The 15658-nt window shown below is 46.8% G+C and overlaps 1 protein-coding gene across 1 annotated transcript in view; it reads right to left on the bottom strand.

The window, feature by feature from the left end:
- The window catches only part of RYR3 (ryanodine receptor 3), a 541796-nt gene that overhangs the window by 76580 nt on the left and 449558 nt on the right, over positions 1-15658 (bottom strand). Inside the window, exons 65-66 of the mRNA XM_034661206.1 lie at positions 12420-12550; positions 5260-5580 (exon numbers count right to left, since the gene is read on the bottom strand). Coding sequence (XP_034517097.1) covers positions 5260-5580; positions 12420-12550 — 452 coding nt within the window. The remainder of the gene's footprint in view (positions 1-5259; positions 5581-12419; positions 12551-15658) is intronic.

Genomic DNA, 15658 nt, shown 5'->3' with positions numbered 1-15658 from the left:
GTGTGTGTGTGTGTGTGTGTGTCTACCAGCACCCATACTCCCTGCCCTCCTGCTTGTTATTGTGGGTAAAGAAACTATCTAATGCTGACCCTTTGCCTGCTCAGAGAACACTGCTTTAGAAATTATCTCTCTCACTCTTACATGATAAATTCCTCCTTCTCTAATGAGATCATTATCTTTAACAAAGAAATGAGCTGACAAGTCTCCCTCCTAAAAACTCTGGAGCTTGCTTCTGCCTCCAGCCAGCATCCTCTCGCTCTGTCCCCCTTTGTGGCAAAATTCCTTGCACAAGTGTTCTGTACTGCTGTCTCCAAGTCCTTTTCTCCTGTTCTCTTCCAGCTCACTGCAAAGAGGCTTCCCTTTCATTGCTTCATTGAAAGTGCTCTCGTCAAGATTATCAATAACCTTTATTCAACATTCTTTCCTCCTGGCAACGCTTTGTGAAGCTGGCACCCAGAACACAATGTTCTGTCAGTTTCCTCCTGTCTCACTGCCTGTTCCTTCTCAGCCTCAGCCACTGGTTCCTCCTCTTCTGTCTGTTGTTTTTGTTGGAGAGCACAAGGGCTCGGTCCTTGGAACTCCTCTCTCTTCCCCTCAGACCTTTCTCTCATCCAGTCTCACGGTTCTCCAGTATGTTACTGACTCCCAAATTCTCACATCTACCCCAGAACCCTCTCCCGAACTCTGGACTCATATATTCAACTGCCCACTCAACATTTCCATTTTTATATTGAATAGGCAACCCAAGTTTAATATGTTCAAAAGTGACTTCTAGAACTTCCCCTAAAAATATCTGTACCCACAATTTTCCCTGACTCAATTGCAGGAAACTCCATCCTTCCATTTTCTCGGAATCATCTTTAACCCTCCTTTCTTCTCTCATTTCCAATCTGGAAGTCCTAAGGGCTTTACCTTCAAAACAGACCCCAGAATCTGACATCTTGTGTCAACCCTCCTTGCTACCACCCTGGTCTTAGCCATCAAACTATTTTTTCTTTTTCACTGTGGTAAAATACATATGAAATTTGCCAATAGTGACATTTAGTAACTTCACAAGGTTGGGCAGCCACTGTCATTGTCTAGTTTCCAACATATTTTTAGGACTCCAAAAGGAAACCCCCATCCCATTAAGCAGTTGCTTCCTAGTCACCCCCTCCCCACTCCAGGCCCTGGGAATCACCAGCTGGCTCTGTCTCTAAGGATCCCCATCAGCTCTTGACTGGATCACTGTGAACCTCCCAACTGGTCTCCTCACCCCCTTATTTGCCTCCATGTCTCACCATAGCGCTCAAAAAATGAATCAGATCTGGGCTCCTGGGTGGCTCAGATCATGAACCAAGGGCCCTGGGACTGAGCCTGGGATGAGGTGGGGGGGCGGGTGTCGGCTTCCTGCTCAGCGGGGAGTCTGCTTCTCCCTCTCCCTCTGCTGCTCGCCCCGCCCCACTGGTGTTCTCTCTTTCAAATAAATAAATAAAATCTTAACAAAAAAAGTGAATCAGATCACATCACAGAGTAGCTCAAAGCCTCCACCAACTTTTCATCTCACTCAGAATAAAAGCCAGAGTCTTCCCGGTGGCCTCCAAGGCCCTACACTCTTGGCCCCACATTGCTTTTCTGACAGCTGCTACCACTCTCCCCACTCCTCAGTCTTCTCCACCCACACTGGCCCCCTTATGATCCCCTGAACACCCCAACATACTCCTTCCTCAGGGCTGACCCCACATGTTCCCTCTTCCTGGGAATATAACCCTTCCTAGACCCACATGGTTCCCCACCTCATCTCTTTCAGGTCTTTGCTCAAATACTGTTTTTCAGTAATGTTCTTATTTAAAACTGTGACTATGCACCACCCTGGCACTCCTAATTCTCCTTACTCTGCTTTGCATAATTTACTTATGCAAGGAAAGTATATCACTAAGTATTAAGGTTCTTATTTTGTTTATTGTCCAGTTGCCCCACTTCCGTGCCCCAAGAAAGCCCTTAGGCTAAACATCTTTGTTGTGTTCCTGCCTGCTCCCAATGCCTAGAACAGTGCCTGGCACATGGTAATCTCTGTTGAATGAACATGTGACAGCACTCTGCTTAGAGGGGAAGTGGGTCATTGCTGCCCCTGTCTGACCAACTCCCTCTGAGCTACGGTAGCATATGAGGATGGAAGGGGTGGCCATGTCATTGACCATGTGCCCTCCCTCCCTCGTCTGTAACCCAACCCAAAACCATCTTTCCATCCCATGGCCAGGCTACCCCTGGTCTCCCGCATACCTGTTGTTGTCCACGTAGCGGATCAGCATGGGGTAGAAGGCGTAGAGGTCTCTGCAGAGGACTGCAAACTCGTCCAGGATGAGGAGCTCTGCCTCCTGAGTGTCTCCTCTGGTGTCGGCTTTCAGCTGCTCCTCCTCCTGCACGGTCTTGACAGCCTTTTTCTTCAGCTTCTCCAAAGTGGGGATGAAGTGGCTTTTCAGCAGGTCAGGCCGGGCTTTGCTGATGATTGGCTGGGCGTACACTGCGTTTGCAAACAAAAAGCCTCCCCCTCATTTCACAGGTTAGGACAATTGATAAAAGAAAAGAAGTGATATTGAAAGGCGAGGCTGTGACATTCCATGGACTCAGGACAGCCCCTGCCCTGTTCTCTTCCTGAATTGTCCACTCAGCACACGCTTCCCTCTCCCACAGCCACAGTGGGGGCAGGGAGCCACAGAAGGACCCTACCCCTATTCTGCTTGTCCAGGCCACAAGGAGCCCTGCCCCACCGAGCCCCTCGGGCATGCCTGGCATTGGCCACACCTCTTAGCTCCTCATCACATACTTTTAGGATGTTCATCCTGGTTTGGGCTTGCTAGCTAGGCTAAAAATTCCTTGAATGGAGCCTCCCCCTCCCCCCAATAACCAGCACTTTGCTGAGCCAAGGGTAGGCACTCAGTCCTGTGCTTTCTGGTTATTTTATAGAAAAATCTGTTGTTAAAAATACATTAAGCCAACCACAGTTTTCAGTCTCCAATGCTTGAGAACTGCCAACGCATTTCCTGGGGGCTCCTCGGGGCCCTGAGGAGGACAGACCAACTATCATTAGCTACGACGAACCAAGACGGAGGCTGGGGTGGCCACCAGGAGTCAAAGAGCGGACATGGCAATCAGTGGGACTTGGAACTGGGATCCTGGCCCTCTTAAAGAGAAAGATAAAACCTACATGCCTTACCCTATTACTTAAACAGAATATCCTCTTGGTCTACTTGATAATAAAGATCAGAATCAGAGTAATTATAAAAAAATTAAGTGAAATTAATAAGAGTCACGAACCACTGCCAACGTGCACTGTGTTTTGTGCATTAAAAAGTTTCTTTAGCTGGGGGGCATTTCAGTTGGCATCTGGCACTGTTTCTTTTAAATCTCACTACCCTATTTTTTACTTTCACAGCAATGACCGTTGTAGAAGGAGGAGGTGAAGACAGATACCTGCTGAGATGCACTAACCAAGAAGCCAAAACCCAGCTAGGAGAGCTCAGGGTTCCCACCTGCCCTACCCTGTGGTGTCCTTCTGCTCCCACCCGGAATTGGAATGCCTATTCCAGATGTGGGTGAGTTGGGGTTATAACTTAAAATTGACTTTGTTTTGGCACCAGCTAGGCCATCTCTCTTCTCTGCCCCTCTATGGAGCTGAGGGAGCCCATCCTTCCACCTCCTTCCTTCCCTGAATCCCTGATGAATTACAAAATAGAGCTTCTCAACAAATTGCCTTGGGGTTGGCAATATTCTTGGGCTAATAAGTAAGAAGGGAACATCAACTTTATTTACTCGTATGTTCATAGAGGCCTGCACTATCTAGTAGCCACGAGCACCCAGAATATTTGTAATTCTGATCTCAGTTCATTTCAAAGACAGGAAGGGGGCAGAAGCTTTTCTTCCCTGGTCTTGCAGAGGACTACCCCCTCATTTGTCTAGGAAGACAAGTGTCAGGGTTGGGCTAATAGCTCCCTTTGGCCCAGCCACTGTGTTTCCTGGTGCAGGGGGTGGTGTGGGAGCTGCCTACCACAGAGCTGTCTACACTGTGGGTCCATCAAAAGCAATGACTGTGCCTTGGCTTCTGTCTCCTCAGACTCTGCTTTGACACAGAAGACACTAAATATTTGTGATTTCCTGACTGTGGGAAGTATGGTTATTCATTTTTCAAGGCTTTCCTTTTTTTGAGGTTGCTTCAGGAATAGAAAATCAGGTAACAAAATTCATTAAGAGCCTACTGCATGCAAGGAGTTCTAGAGGAATGCAGAAACAAAAAACCAAAANGGGTGGCGTGGGAGCTGCCTACCACAGAGCTGTCTACACTGTGGGTCCATCAAAAGCAATGACTGTGCCTTGGCTTCTGTCTCCTCAGACTCTGCTTTGACACAGAAGACACTAAATATTTGTGATTTCCTGACTGTGGGAAGTATGGTTATTCATTTTTCAAGCCTTTCCTTTTTTTGAGGTTGCTTCAGGAATAGAAAATCAGGTAACAAAATTCATTAAGAGCCTACTGCATGCAAGGAGTTCTAGAGGAATGCAGAAACAAAAAACCAAAAACCCAAAGTGATGCTATTATAAGCCTNCCCAAAAAACCCAAAGTGATGCTATTATGAGCCTAACTAAAGGAGTGTCTTAGAAAGCATAACATGAAATACGAACGCTGGCGACTTCCAGTATGGCCCAGACGGGAGTAGTTTTAAACGTGTACAGAACACACAGGAGCACTTACGGGGAACCTATGGAGATTATTACTGGAAGAGAAAATGGGATGCTTAAGTACCAAAAGCAAATAAAGCAATGANACCAAAAACCCAAAGTGATGCTATTATAAGCCTAACTAAAGGAGTGTCTTAGAAAGCATAACATGAAATACGAACGCTGGCAACTTCCAGTACGGCCCAGACGGGAGTAGTTTTAAACGTGTACAGAACACACAGGAGCACTTATGGGGAACCTATGGAGATTATTACTGGAAGAGAAAATGGGATGCTTAAGTACCAAAAGCAAATAAAGCAATGAACATCCGGGTCAGGCAGAGTGTACAGAGAAGGGCTTTCTGGAGATCTTGAGGGACCTGGCTTCGTTGGGGAGCAAGCAGGAGCATTTGCTCCGAGAAGCTCTCTAGGGGAATAACTTTTTACTGGGAACTAAGAGGGGGAGGGAGACTAGTTTAGGGATGGACTGAGCGACCAAGAGAGAATGCAGGCACCCTGGCCCCGGAGTGGGGCGGGGGGAGGGGAGAAGAGGCATATGCGGTACCTGCGATGCGCTTCATCCAGGACGCCTCGTCGATGCCCAGGTTGTTGTTGATGATTTTCAGAATGTTTCCCAGGATGACACTGAGGTGTTCAGAGGTGACCTTGGTGCACCAGGGCCCAGTGCCGGGTGGCAGGTGCTCAGGCCCCCGCTCCCACCAGTAAGACAGGTAGTTGCACAGCATGGGCAAGATCACCTCGATGACGTGAGGCATCTCCGTGTACCGGGCCCCTGACTCGGCCAGGTCGCTGATCTCCTTCATCAGGCCTTCCAGCTGCGGGATGTCAGGACACATCTCTTCCACTGTGTCCGGCATGCCCAGAACTGACCAAGAGGGTACAGGAAGAATACAGGGACAAGAATTCAAAAGCACAAATAATGCAACCTATTCTGTCTGTCCCACCCTTCCTTTGGTCTTTGGACATTAAGTAGCCACCCTCGAGTCTCAGATGAGTGAGCACTGGATGTGGGGGAGCTTCAGTCCTCCAAGTGTTTGTGTAAAGGTGACAGGTTCCAGACGCTAGGTTAGCTCCCTGGAAGCCATACTCAGGCTAAAACACTTCAACTTAAGGCCAGAGGAGTGTAACAGAGACAGCTGAGGGACATTTCCTAAGGCTTCTTTGAGATGAAGCCAGTCTCTTGGCTTCTCCCTCTCTGTCTCACTACATGCATGGCAGAAAAAGGTGATACTAGATGGAGGAAAAACAACTAATCTGTGTTTAGTTGAAAACTTGTAGTTCAGTCACCTGGATCTCTGTACTGTTTAGAAAAGGAAAAGACACCTCTCTCATCAAATATTTCTTCAGCCGGACCAGAGACAATATTACTTTCCATCTGGTTGAGATTTTGGGGGGAAAATTGCACTTATGTTAATATCTGCATTTACCACAGAAGTTACTGATGAGGCGACTGGTGCCAAGGTCTCCTGTCATGCACTTAAACCTTTTTGTTTGTGAAGGCTTTTGTGCAAGGAAGAGTGAGTCAGCCCCATCTTTTCCTCCCACTGAAGAATGTGGTCACTTCACTGAACACGGACAGACAGGATGACGCAACAGATGGAGTTCAACATGAACCCAAGGAAGGCTGTCAGATACAAGAATCGCAGCCAGGGGCTACCTGTCCTGTTCTCCTTAAGTGAAAGGACAGGACGAGACAGGAGGAGAGACCAGCAGCATCCTGAGGTTCCTGATGGGTAAGAAGATAACAAGGGCTCTGAAAGGAGCACCAGCCCAAAGCTCTGTCTCCTCTAACCACCCCTCCCCTGCCCCCATCTTCCTGGGTCAGGTCCAACTGGGCCTGGGACAAGATTATATGCAGACTCCACCCACAGGCAAAACTTCTCACACTGTGGCCAAAGCAGCAGGCACCACAGGGTGCTAGGGAATCTGAGAAGCCATAGAAAATGTGGAACACTTTTCTGGAACATCAGTTCCATTAGATGACTTGAGGAAATTATTTTTGATATTTGGAAAAAAATGCAAAGTTCTCATGAATTTCCAAGGACAAAGCAGAAGACCTCAACTAAAATGTTATCTTTTGTGAACAGGCCCTTTGCCACTGGGGTTACTGCTGGCTGGAAGTCTCCCTTCTCTAGATTTTAGGTACATAAGCATTGAAGGGTTGATGAATAAGAGAGGTCACAGCAAATTCTGTGGCCTTTAGGAATATCGGTCAGTTGAAAGGAACTGTTTTGGTTTCTCCCTTGATTGTACCTCTTGGAGCAGAGACACGGAGCAATGCTGGCTGTCTTGGAGATGATTCTACGGCTGAAGTAAGCAGGTGTGCTGGATGGCATGAGCAGTCGCAAAGCAACAGACGCACAGGGCCTCCCTGCTACGGGGCAGGACCCATGCGGCCCGAACGCTCTTTGCCTAGCGATGATGTTCTGCTGCTGTCACTATGACTAAAGAGCTCTCTTCCTTGGAAGTCACGAGGGGACAAAGGCCTTTAAAATCCAGACAATTCAAAGGGCACCCGGGTGGCTCAGCCAGTTAAGCGGCCAACTCTATTTTGGCTCAGGTCATGATTTCAGGGTCCTGGAATCGAGCCCCACGGCAGGCTCTGCCCTCAGTGGGGAGTCTGCTTGAAGCTTCTCCCCCCCACCCACTTGTGCTTGTGCTCACTCTAATAAATAAGTAAATCTTCAAAAAAAAAAATCCAGACAATTCAAAAGGATTAGTAGCACGAAAGCCAAAGAATGTGACACTCCTGTGATTTACAGGGGAGGGGAATTCTATGGGTCGTGTGTGGTTTACTGCCAATGCTGGTCATGTGCAGAGAACATCTGGCCTATACCTTGCAGCAGAACCACCATCAGGGGTGACATCGACATGGGGTCTGGAGGAGCCTCCCACACAAAATCATTTTACACATACAAGAAGTCACAGACAGAGAAGGCAAGCCTTCTATCTTGAAACTCGGCACAAAGAACAGTGCCAGCAGCCACGGATGTAACTGACGTTCACAAGTTGTTTGCTCTCAAATTACCAACAAGGCAGCTCAGGGGTGTGTGTGTGTGTTTAAATGTCACACAGACAATACATCGCCATGGACATTCTTCCCCCTACCTCAGAAAAGAGTTGCTTCAGGGTGCTGCTCTGGATTCACTATAATGACCTTTTAAAGTTATTTATATGTAATTGGTCCTTGAGTGAAAGAAACATTTGTGATTCAGATGGTGTTTTATACTTCAAATGCCACATAATAAGCCCACAGGATGAAGGCTGCTGAATTATGTACCTGAAACGCAGCTTCAGCTGGGTCCTATTAGAATCTGACCCCAGACTGTTGGGGTCATCACTAGAACGCACTGTCCTTTCATCTTCTACATCAGTGGTTCCCAAAGTGGGGTCCTCCCAGCAGCAGTGGCAGCATCACCCGGAAATTTGTAAGGACCTGAATCTAGCCCTACTGAGTTAGAAACTCTAGGGGTAGGACTCAGCAACCTTTGTCTTAAGCCTTCCGTGTGATTCTGATGCATGCTAGAGTTTGAGAACCACCGAGGTTCTCAGGTCAGATTATCTTCACCATGCAGCCCTTCCCCAAGAAGGCGTCAGAGAGGATCACCTCTTTGTGTAGGCAGACAGCTGACATGGGAACTGGAACTCCTGCTTTCTCTGGAGGGCTATTCAATAAGGGTCTGGAAATAAACTCGCTGACGGCTAGGGTATCTTGTTTAATAATCTGATTAACAGACCACTGCCACACATAACCTAAGGGTTATCTAATTTTGAATACCTGGGAGGTACCAGTATTAAGCCTTTTCTAGGCATATCTTAATAATTTCTGAATGAATCAGAAAATGCCCCAGGGTCTTATAGAAGAGTTACTAATATGAGTAACTGCTGGCAAAACACCAACTGTCAATTAATAAAGATGTCCAATTCAGTGAAGCCTTGATACGTCAGCTCATATTCTATTTCTAAACCAAAGACTCACATCATTTGTCACCGAATACGCCCCTCCCCCACCTTGGTCCCTCCGGCCCCGCACTTTGTATAATGAATGAAGTCTACCTTCTTAGAGTCGGTTAAGCCATCAGTCATTCTCTGGCTTTAGGCAAACCCGATTACACCAGAATACATATTCATGTGCACTCTACTTTTCAAAAGCCACACACATGGTCAGCATTCCTCTGTTGATGAACTGAATGATGGAAACCATGGGCTCAGGGGACTTGGGCACACCCCACAGTGTGTCACTGATGGATGAAAAACTATGTCGTCTCTAATCACATTCTTCTCTCTTTTCTTCCCTGTGGAGTATGCAGCAATTGATATTTATTTTTCATTTATGGATATGTCTTGTTAAATAAAGGTAAAGTATATAAAGTAAGAAGGAACACATTTCCAATAGCCCTTGAGAAGAACAATGGGACTTCCCAAAGCTCATCTAGGGTTTCCCCCATTTTTGTCACGTCCTCCTTTTGCCTGCTACTGTACGTCTATGAGCTCAAGATTAGAGGAGGTCCATTTCCCAAAGCACAGCTCTACACATTGGTCAAATAGAGACATACGATCTCCTCAGTCACAGTTGGGGCAGAACAAATCGATAGCTATCTAGTGCTGTCATGACCGGGCCCATGTCCCTCTGAGCTGTGGAGCAATATATTGGCTGGCCTGTGCCTCCAGATGTCACAACCAGAGCCTGCCCGCTTGCTCAGCTCCCATGTTAGTTGCAAGCTGTGACTCATTCAGTATCAGGAAAGAGCGGAGGAGAACAAGGTTAGAGGTAGATTTTTGCTAGTCCAAGAAAGGGGAGAAAGGGTGAGGTGAGGCTGAGAGGGGTGGGAAATTAGAGAGGTCACAGGAGACTCTGGCAAGCTGTAGCATCTGGGCAACGTCTCTCTCCTAACTCTGAGACTACTAGTCCCCACTGTATTTATTCAAGCTCGGAACCAGAACTTCATTAAGTGGCCTTGTCTAAGTTGTCCTGGTCATCCTTCTGTGGGCGAAGTGCTTCTTTCTGGAGTAATGAGAAGTGGGAACAAAGCCGCTGTGGCTTAGGGCTCTGCGTTCATACATGGAGAGAAGAGGGTGACCTAGGTGTGTAACATGAATAGAGAGTTCTAGGTCTTAGAACTCTCTCAGGAGCTCAAGACAGTTTGAAAAGGAGGCTTGAACTGAATGGAATTGCCACACAGTCTAGTCATCTACTGTTAACATCTATCAATATTTTCAGAGAATATTGGTTCTGAATAGGATAGGTTCTGGTTTGAAATGGTTTATTACAGTTTTTTTCTTCCTTAATATCGACTAGGCCCACAGTGTGGTAATTTTTGCTTCATGTTACATTAAATCATTATAGTTCTTTCTGGCTGGAGTCCAAGCTTTATTCAAGCTCCACTGCTTGAAGCTCCCCTGTTCTATTCCATTGACTTCCAGTAGGATCACAATTCATCCACATAGGAGGTATCTTCCTTCCGTCTCCCTGGGAGCAGATGTATAACCTGCCTTGGATTCCAGCTCTAGAGTATTCTAGGAAACTTTTTCTGTAAAGGGTTAGATAGTAAATAGACTTTGCAGGCCCCAGACAGTCTTTGCCACCATGACTCAACTCTGCCTCTGTAGTTGAATTGGAGCAGAATGTGCCACTTGAAAATATGTCTCTTTGACACAAGGATTATTTTGGGCTGATTATTTTTTTTTTAAAGATTTTATTTATTTATTTGACAGAGATAGAGACAGCCAGCGAGAGAGGGAACACAAGCAGGGGGAGAGGGAGAGGAAGAAGCAGGCTCATAGTGGAGGAGCCTGATGTGGGGCTCGATCCCAGAACGCTGGGATCACGCCCTGAGCCGAAGGCATACGCTTAACCGCTGTGCCACCCAGGCGCCCCTGGGCTGATTATTTTTAAGCATCTACAAACACAGGAGGAGCTCTGAAACAGAGTAGAAGTTACCCTTGTGTAAGAAAAATCTAAATTTTATAAAGGAAATTTACATTAGAATGGGGGCCCATACCAGGAAGTGAACTATTTACCAGAGATCACTTCTGCATCTGAGAGACTCATCTCGGAGCAGGGCCAACGTTTACCAAATGTTTCCACTTCTCCCCTTTCCGTGAATTGCCTTCCTTCCTTATCCCTTTCCTTAGCTCTGAATGGTCTGTCTATAAGCCTCAATCCGCTGGCTACATTTTGAGTCTCACGTTTTTGTGGGGTTCCTGTAAGTACTCGTGTGTCTATAATTACAGTTTTTTTTTTTCCTGCTAATCTGTTTTGTGGGGGGGCGGATCTCAGCCAAGAACAATTAAGAGTAGAGAGAAAATTAGTTTTCTTCTCCTACTTAGTGCTAAAGCAGACACAGACAACATGTAAATGAGTAGGTGAGACTGTGTTCCAATAAGTCACTATTTACGAAAATGGGCAGCAGGCCAGATTACGCCCAGAGCCATAGTTTGCCTACCGCTATTCTAGAACTTAGTGTGTCAACACCCATGTTAACTTCTCTTTCTTGTATAATTTCAATCCCTTCTGGTGGTGTTTTTTTCCTTTTTTTAAAATTTAAATTCAATTAGCCAACATATAGTACATCATTAATTTTTGATATAGTGTTCAATGATTCATTAGTTGTGTATAACACCCAGTGCTCATCACATCACGTGCCCTCCTTAATACCCATCACCCGGTTACCCTATCCCCCTCACCCCCTTCCCTTCTGTAACCCTCAGTTTGGTTCCTGGCGTTTAGAGTCCTTCATGGTTTGTCTCTCTGATTTCTTCCCATTCAGTTTTCCCTCCCCTCCCCCTATGATCCTCTACACTACTTCCTATGTTCCACATTGAGTGAAACCACATAATTGTCTTTCTCTGCTTGACTTATTTCACTTAGCAGAATCCCCTCCAGTTCCATCCGTGTCAACGCAAATGGTGGGTATTCATCCTTTCTGATGGCTGAGTAATATTCCATTGTATATACGAACCACATCTTCTTTATCCATTCACCCGTTGAAGGACATCTCAGCTCTTCCCACAGTTTGGCTATTGTGGACATTGCTGCTATGAACATTGGGGTGCAGGTGCCCCTTCTTTTCACTACATCTGTATCTTTGGGGTAAATATCCAGTAGTGCAATTGCTGGGTCACAGGATAGCTGTACTTCTAATGTCTTGAGGAACCTCCATACTGTTTTCCAGAGTGGCTGTACCAGCTTGCATTTCCACCAACAGCATAAGAGGTTTGTGTTTTTCTATGTTTTATTTTTTAAAGTGATAGACACCCTGTGGTCATCATCCTTGGAAACACAGCCTCTCCCTGGACTTGGAAAGTACAATTAGGTTACTAGTGCACGTGTGCCCTTCTGCTGACACTGTGGAGAGGAACTAATAAAGAAGTCATGTCCCTACGTGCAAAAGGGGACTTGAGGCCCAGGGCAGACTAGAAAGCCTAAGGCTTTAGGATGGAAGGGATTTAGAAATCAACCACACTGTCTCATTGTACAGAAGAGGAAGCCAAAGTCCAGTTATAACCAAGTACTCGCCTGTGTCCATTTTTCCAGTAAAATGGAGACATACAACATGGACCCTAGCTTTGATCTACTGGCCCCTCTCAGACTATATAAACCAAAAGTGCTGCAAGGATGCTGTTCCCTGCCTGCGTGGCCTGCCTTCCTGGATGCTCGCCTCTCAACACATGGGTTGATGACCTCTGAGGGAAGATACTTACTAGACCTCTCCCTGGGGGTTTTGGTGTTGAAGACTGAGAGTGGATTGTAGTGGTTAAGGGTGGGCTCCAGGAATGCCACTGGGATGGCAGCTGCCAGTGAGGCCAGACATTCTCCAAGGGCAGGACGTTGCCTGGAAACAAAGAAGTCCATTTAGAAATGGTGCCACCACATGCTGGCCCCATGCATGGTGGGCCAGGCCTCTTTCCCAAGATGTCTCAGGCCATCTCCCCACAGATTACTCTACTGGAATCCCTGGATCCTGGGCTCAGTAAGATTACAAGCACGTCTCCCTCCCCGTTTTTCTCTGGACACTGACCAGTGGTGTACAATGGTCTTACCACATGGACCCTGGTTCTTAAAACTGGTTAAGGCAATATAGTAATACACAATGTAGCTTTGCTCTTCTCCCCCAGAATTTCTGAGAGCAAATTTTGCTGTCATCCAAATTGAATTTGATCCTCTGTTTTCAAAATGTTTTGAAATCTTCTGTGTAATCTGTGTCTAGTCCCTGCTTTGGATGGAGCTGCCATCCACCAGTGGGAATAGATAAGGGGCCCAAAGCACCAATAAGACACAAAATAAAAGACCTGCCTTGCAAGAGAAACAATATGTCCTAAAGCACATTGCTTGATTTAGAGGAAAGACCTCTAACACCTGTTACTTCTCACAAATATTCTATACAAATATTTGAGCGTCCATCATGTATAAAGCTCTGGGTCTCAGGTCTTTCTGGGAAATGAGCACCCAAACAAGAATAAAATGCTTAGGATTCCTTATTCAGATTCCTAGTTCCCCAACTGAAAGAACTTGTGCGTGCTTGCCTGCTAACCAAGTCAGCAAGCTAAGTAGTGGGAACCAGCCACGGGTAGGTCAAAGCAGAGCTGGTACTGAGATAGTGCTTCTCCCTCCTGTACCTGGGCTTAGTCTGGGAGTTGTACTGGCTAGCTGAGCAGGTCCTTTCTGCTAGTGAGTCATACAGTAACAGTGCTGGCTTGAAGGGTCCTGTATGAGCGCTCACATCTGTTGCTTTCTGATGAATGAGAGACCAGAGCCACCTGTTTTTCCATCATCAATATCTTCTGTCAATCACTGGCATTCAGTCACTGCCAGACTACATACCTTTTATGTGTTACACACGTGATGGCAGTTCCCAAATAAGGAGGAGAATGTCTTCAAACTAATACTAGGTGTCCTTTGTTAGACCACGATACAAAGGTAATTAGTGGAAAATGCAGGTGACAGGTCTATACGTAAGAAGTGGATGGGGCTCACAGTGTTCAAATATATCTGGTTTACCTTCCTTTATGTCTGACCAATCAGAGTGTGTGCTGGTGCTGTGTATATGAAGCCCACTAGCAGAATCCCCGGGAGCTGAGGGTGTCAGGCTGCATCTTGGGGGATGTTATGGAACCATCATGGGGAAAACTGCCAGCTAGAGAGGGCACACTTGGAGCCAGGAGCAAATGCTTACTCGCCTACCACAGTTCTGTGGAAACAGAAAGGCATTCAACCCTCAGGGTTCCCTTCAGCTCCCCACCAAAACCAGAACTGAAGGCTGTGTTAATTGCCCTTCCCTGTGATAACAGCTAACAATTCCAACAGCACCAGGAAGCCGGAGTGTCAAAAGTGTAGGGTCTCTGGATGTGTAGAACAAGAATTTACTACAGGTGGGGGGTGGCTAGGGGACCCACGGCCTGTTGAGGAGTAAGCCACAGAGTCTGAACATTAGCCTCTGTCTTCCAGACAGTAAAAAGCCTTTCTCCTTAGAACCCTGAAGCAATGCGATAACAGAACATATTTATGGTTTAATTATGAGAATTAGGATCAATGTGCAACTGCATTAGAGCAGAGGAAGAGACACACTTGAATTGGCTTAAAAATGTGATCTTAATTGGTCCTGAAAAAATAACTTCATATGGTTATCTGGGGTAAAATCAGAACCTGCAAGGGTCTAAGAATGCTGACAGGCAAGAGGAAGCTGCTGGACCAGAGGGAGGAGGGTGTGTGGCTGAGTGAGTAGAAAGCTGTCTTGGAATCTGCCTCCCCACCCCATCTTCCATCACATTACCAAACTTACTAAAAAAGTCACCTTTTGATTAATTTAAAGGACAATTAATACATGTAGTTTTAATCCTTATCTTCTATCTTCTCCTTAGGCTCAGCTTTTAGGGGACTAGCTGATAGCTCGCTTAGCTGGGAAGTATTTAGGCAGAGAACTCTAAGATCAGCCTCCAGCAAGCAAGCCTGTCCTCAGTCAGGCATCACTTTCTAAGGTGATGGCACAGCCTTATCCTTGCGCTGGAGGTGTGGCTGTGAGATTCCCCCATCCGGGTCCGCTCTGGGGGCTGAGCACAGCCCTCAGCACACGTCCTCTGTGTCCTGTGTCTCGTGCTGGTGCTGCCCTGCTGGGAGGCGCGGGAGTGAGGCTGGGGCTTCTCTGTGGGAACCTTTGGCACCACGACCTCCCTTCTGAGCAAGCCTCACTGTTTCTACCAGCCACAGTGGCCACTGAGGACAAATACTCTATTTCCTCAGTCTTGCCTTTCTGGGAGGAGAAAAGAAGGAGCTAAGCTGTGAGGATGAAAGAAATGCCACAGGGAGAGCACTGATGCAAGAAAATCTGGGCACAAATCAGGATGAAAAGGGGGTAAGGTCAAATCTGAGCTCCAACTCTATTTGGCCCAGCAAGATGAACCTCGGAAACACTGGGGCCTGAGTTGCCCTGGTGATAACTGGACCCCCATTCTTTTTCTCTGTTCTCTTTCTCTCATCAAAGTCCCGATCTCACAAAAGTGGATTTCTACAAAGTTAGTCTGGTGCAAAGGCAACCTGTGGGGGCAAAACACAGTTTTCCATCGTTGTGCTGCCTCAGGGACATGCACTCCCTGTGCTCTCTGATATTAATTCCTGACAGATCTGAGTCTCAACAAGCTCACAGCAGGGCATTTTCTAGTCTAGGGCACACAACGTGCTAATTAGCCATTCGGCCAACCGGGATAAGCAACAGTTCTCCTGGTTTCCCTGTGAAAAGTTCTGTGAAAGTAGAGCCCAGAAGTCTGCCAATGACCTTGGCCCCCAGCCCCCAAGAGGGACTGAGCAAAGACCTGCTGTTAGAACGCTTCCCTGGTCATTAGCGCCCCCCAGGGGGACAGGGTGGATATGGCCGGAGCAGAACAAGGGCTACTGAAACAGCTGGAGCCACCAAAGGGTCTACTTGAAGAGTTCATTTACTGGATAT

This window comes from Ailuropoda melanoleuca, chromosome 5 (genome assembly GCF_002007445.2).
Source record: "Ailuropoda melanoleuca isolate Jingjing chromosome 5, ASM200744v2, whole genome shotgun sequence".
NCBI classification, from domain to species: domain Eukaryota; kingdom Metazoa; phylum Chordata; class Mammalia; order Carnivora; family Ursidae; genus Ailuropoda; species Ailuropoda melanoleuca.
Note: the sequence above shows the minus strand (reverse complement) of the source record. Positions and strands in the feature narration are given on the sequence as shown.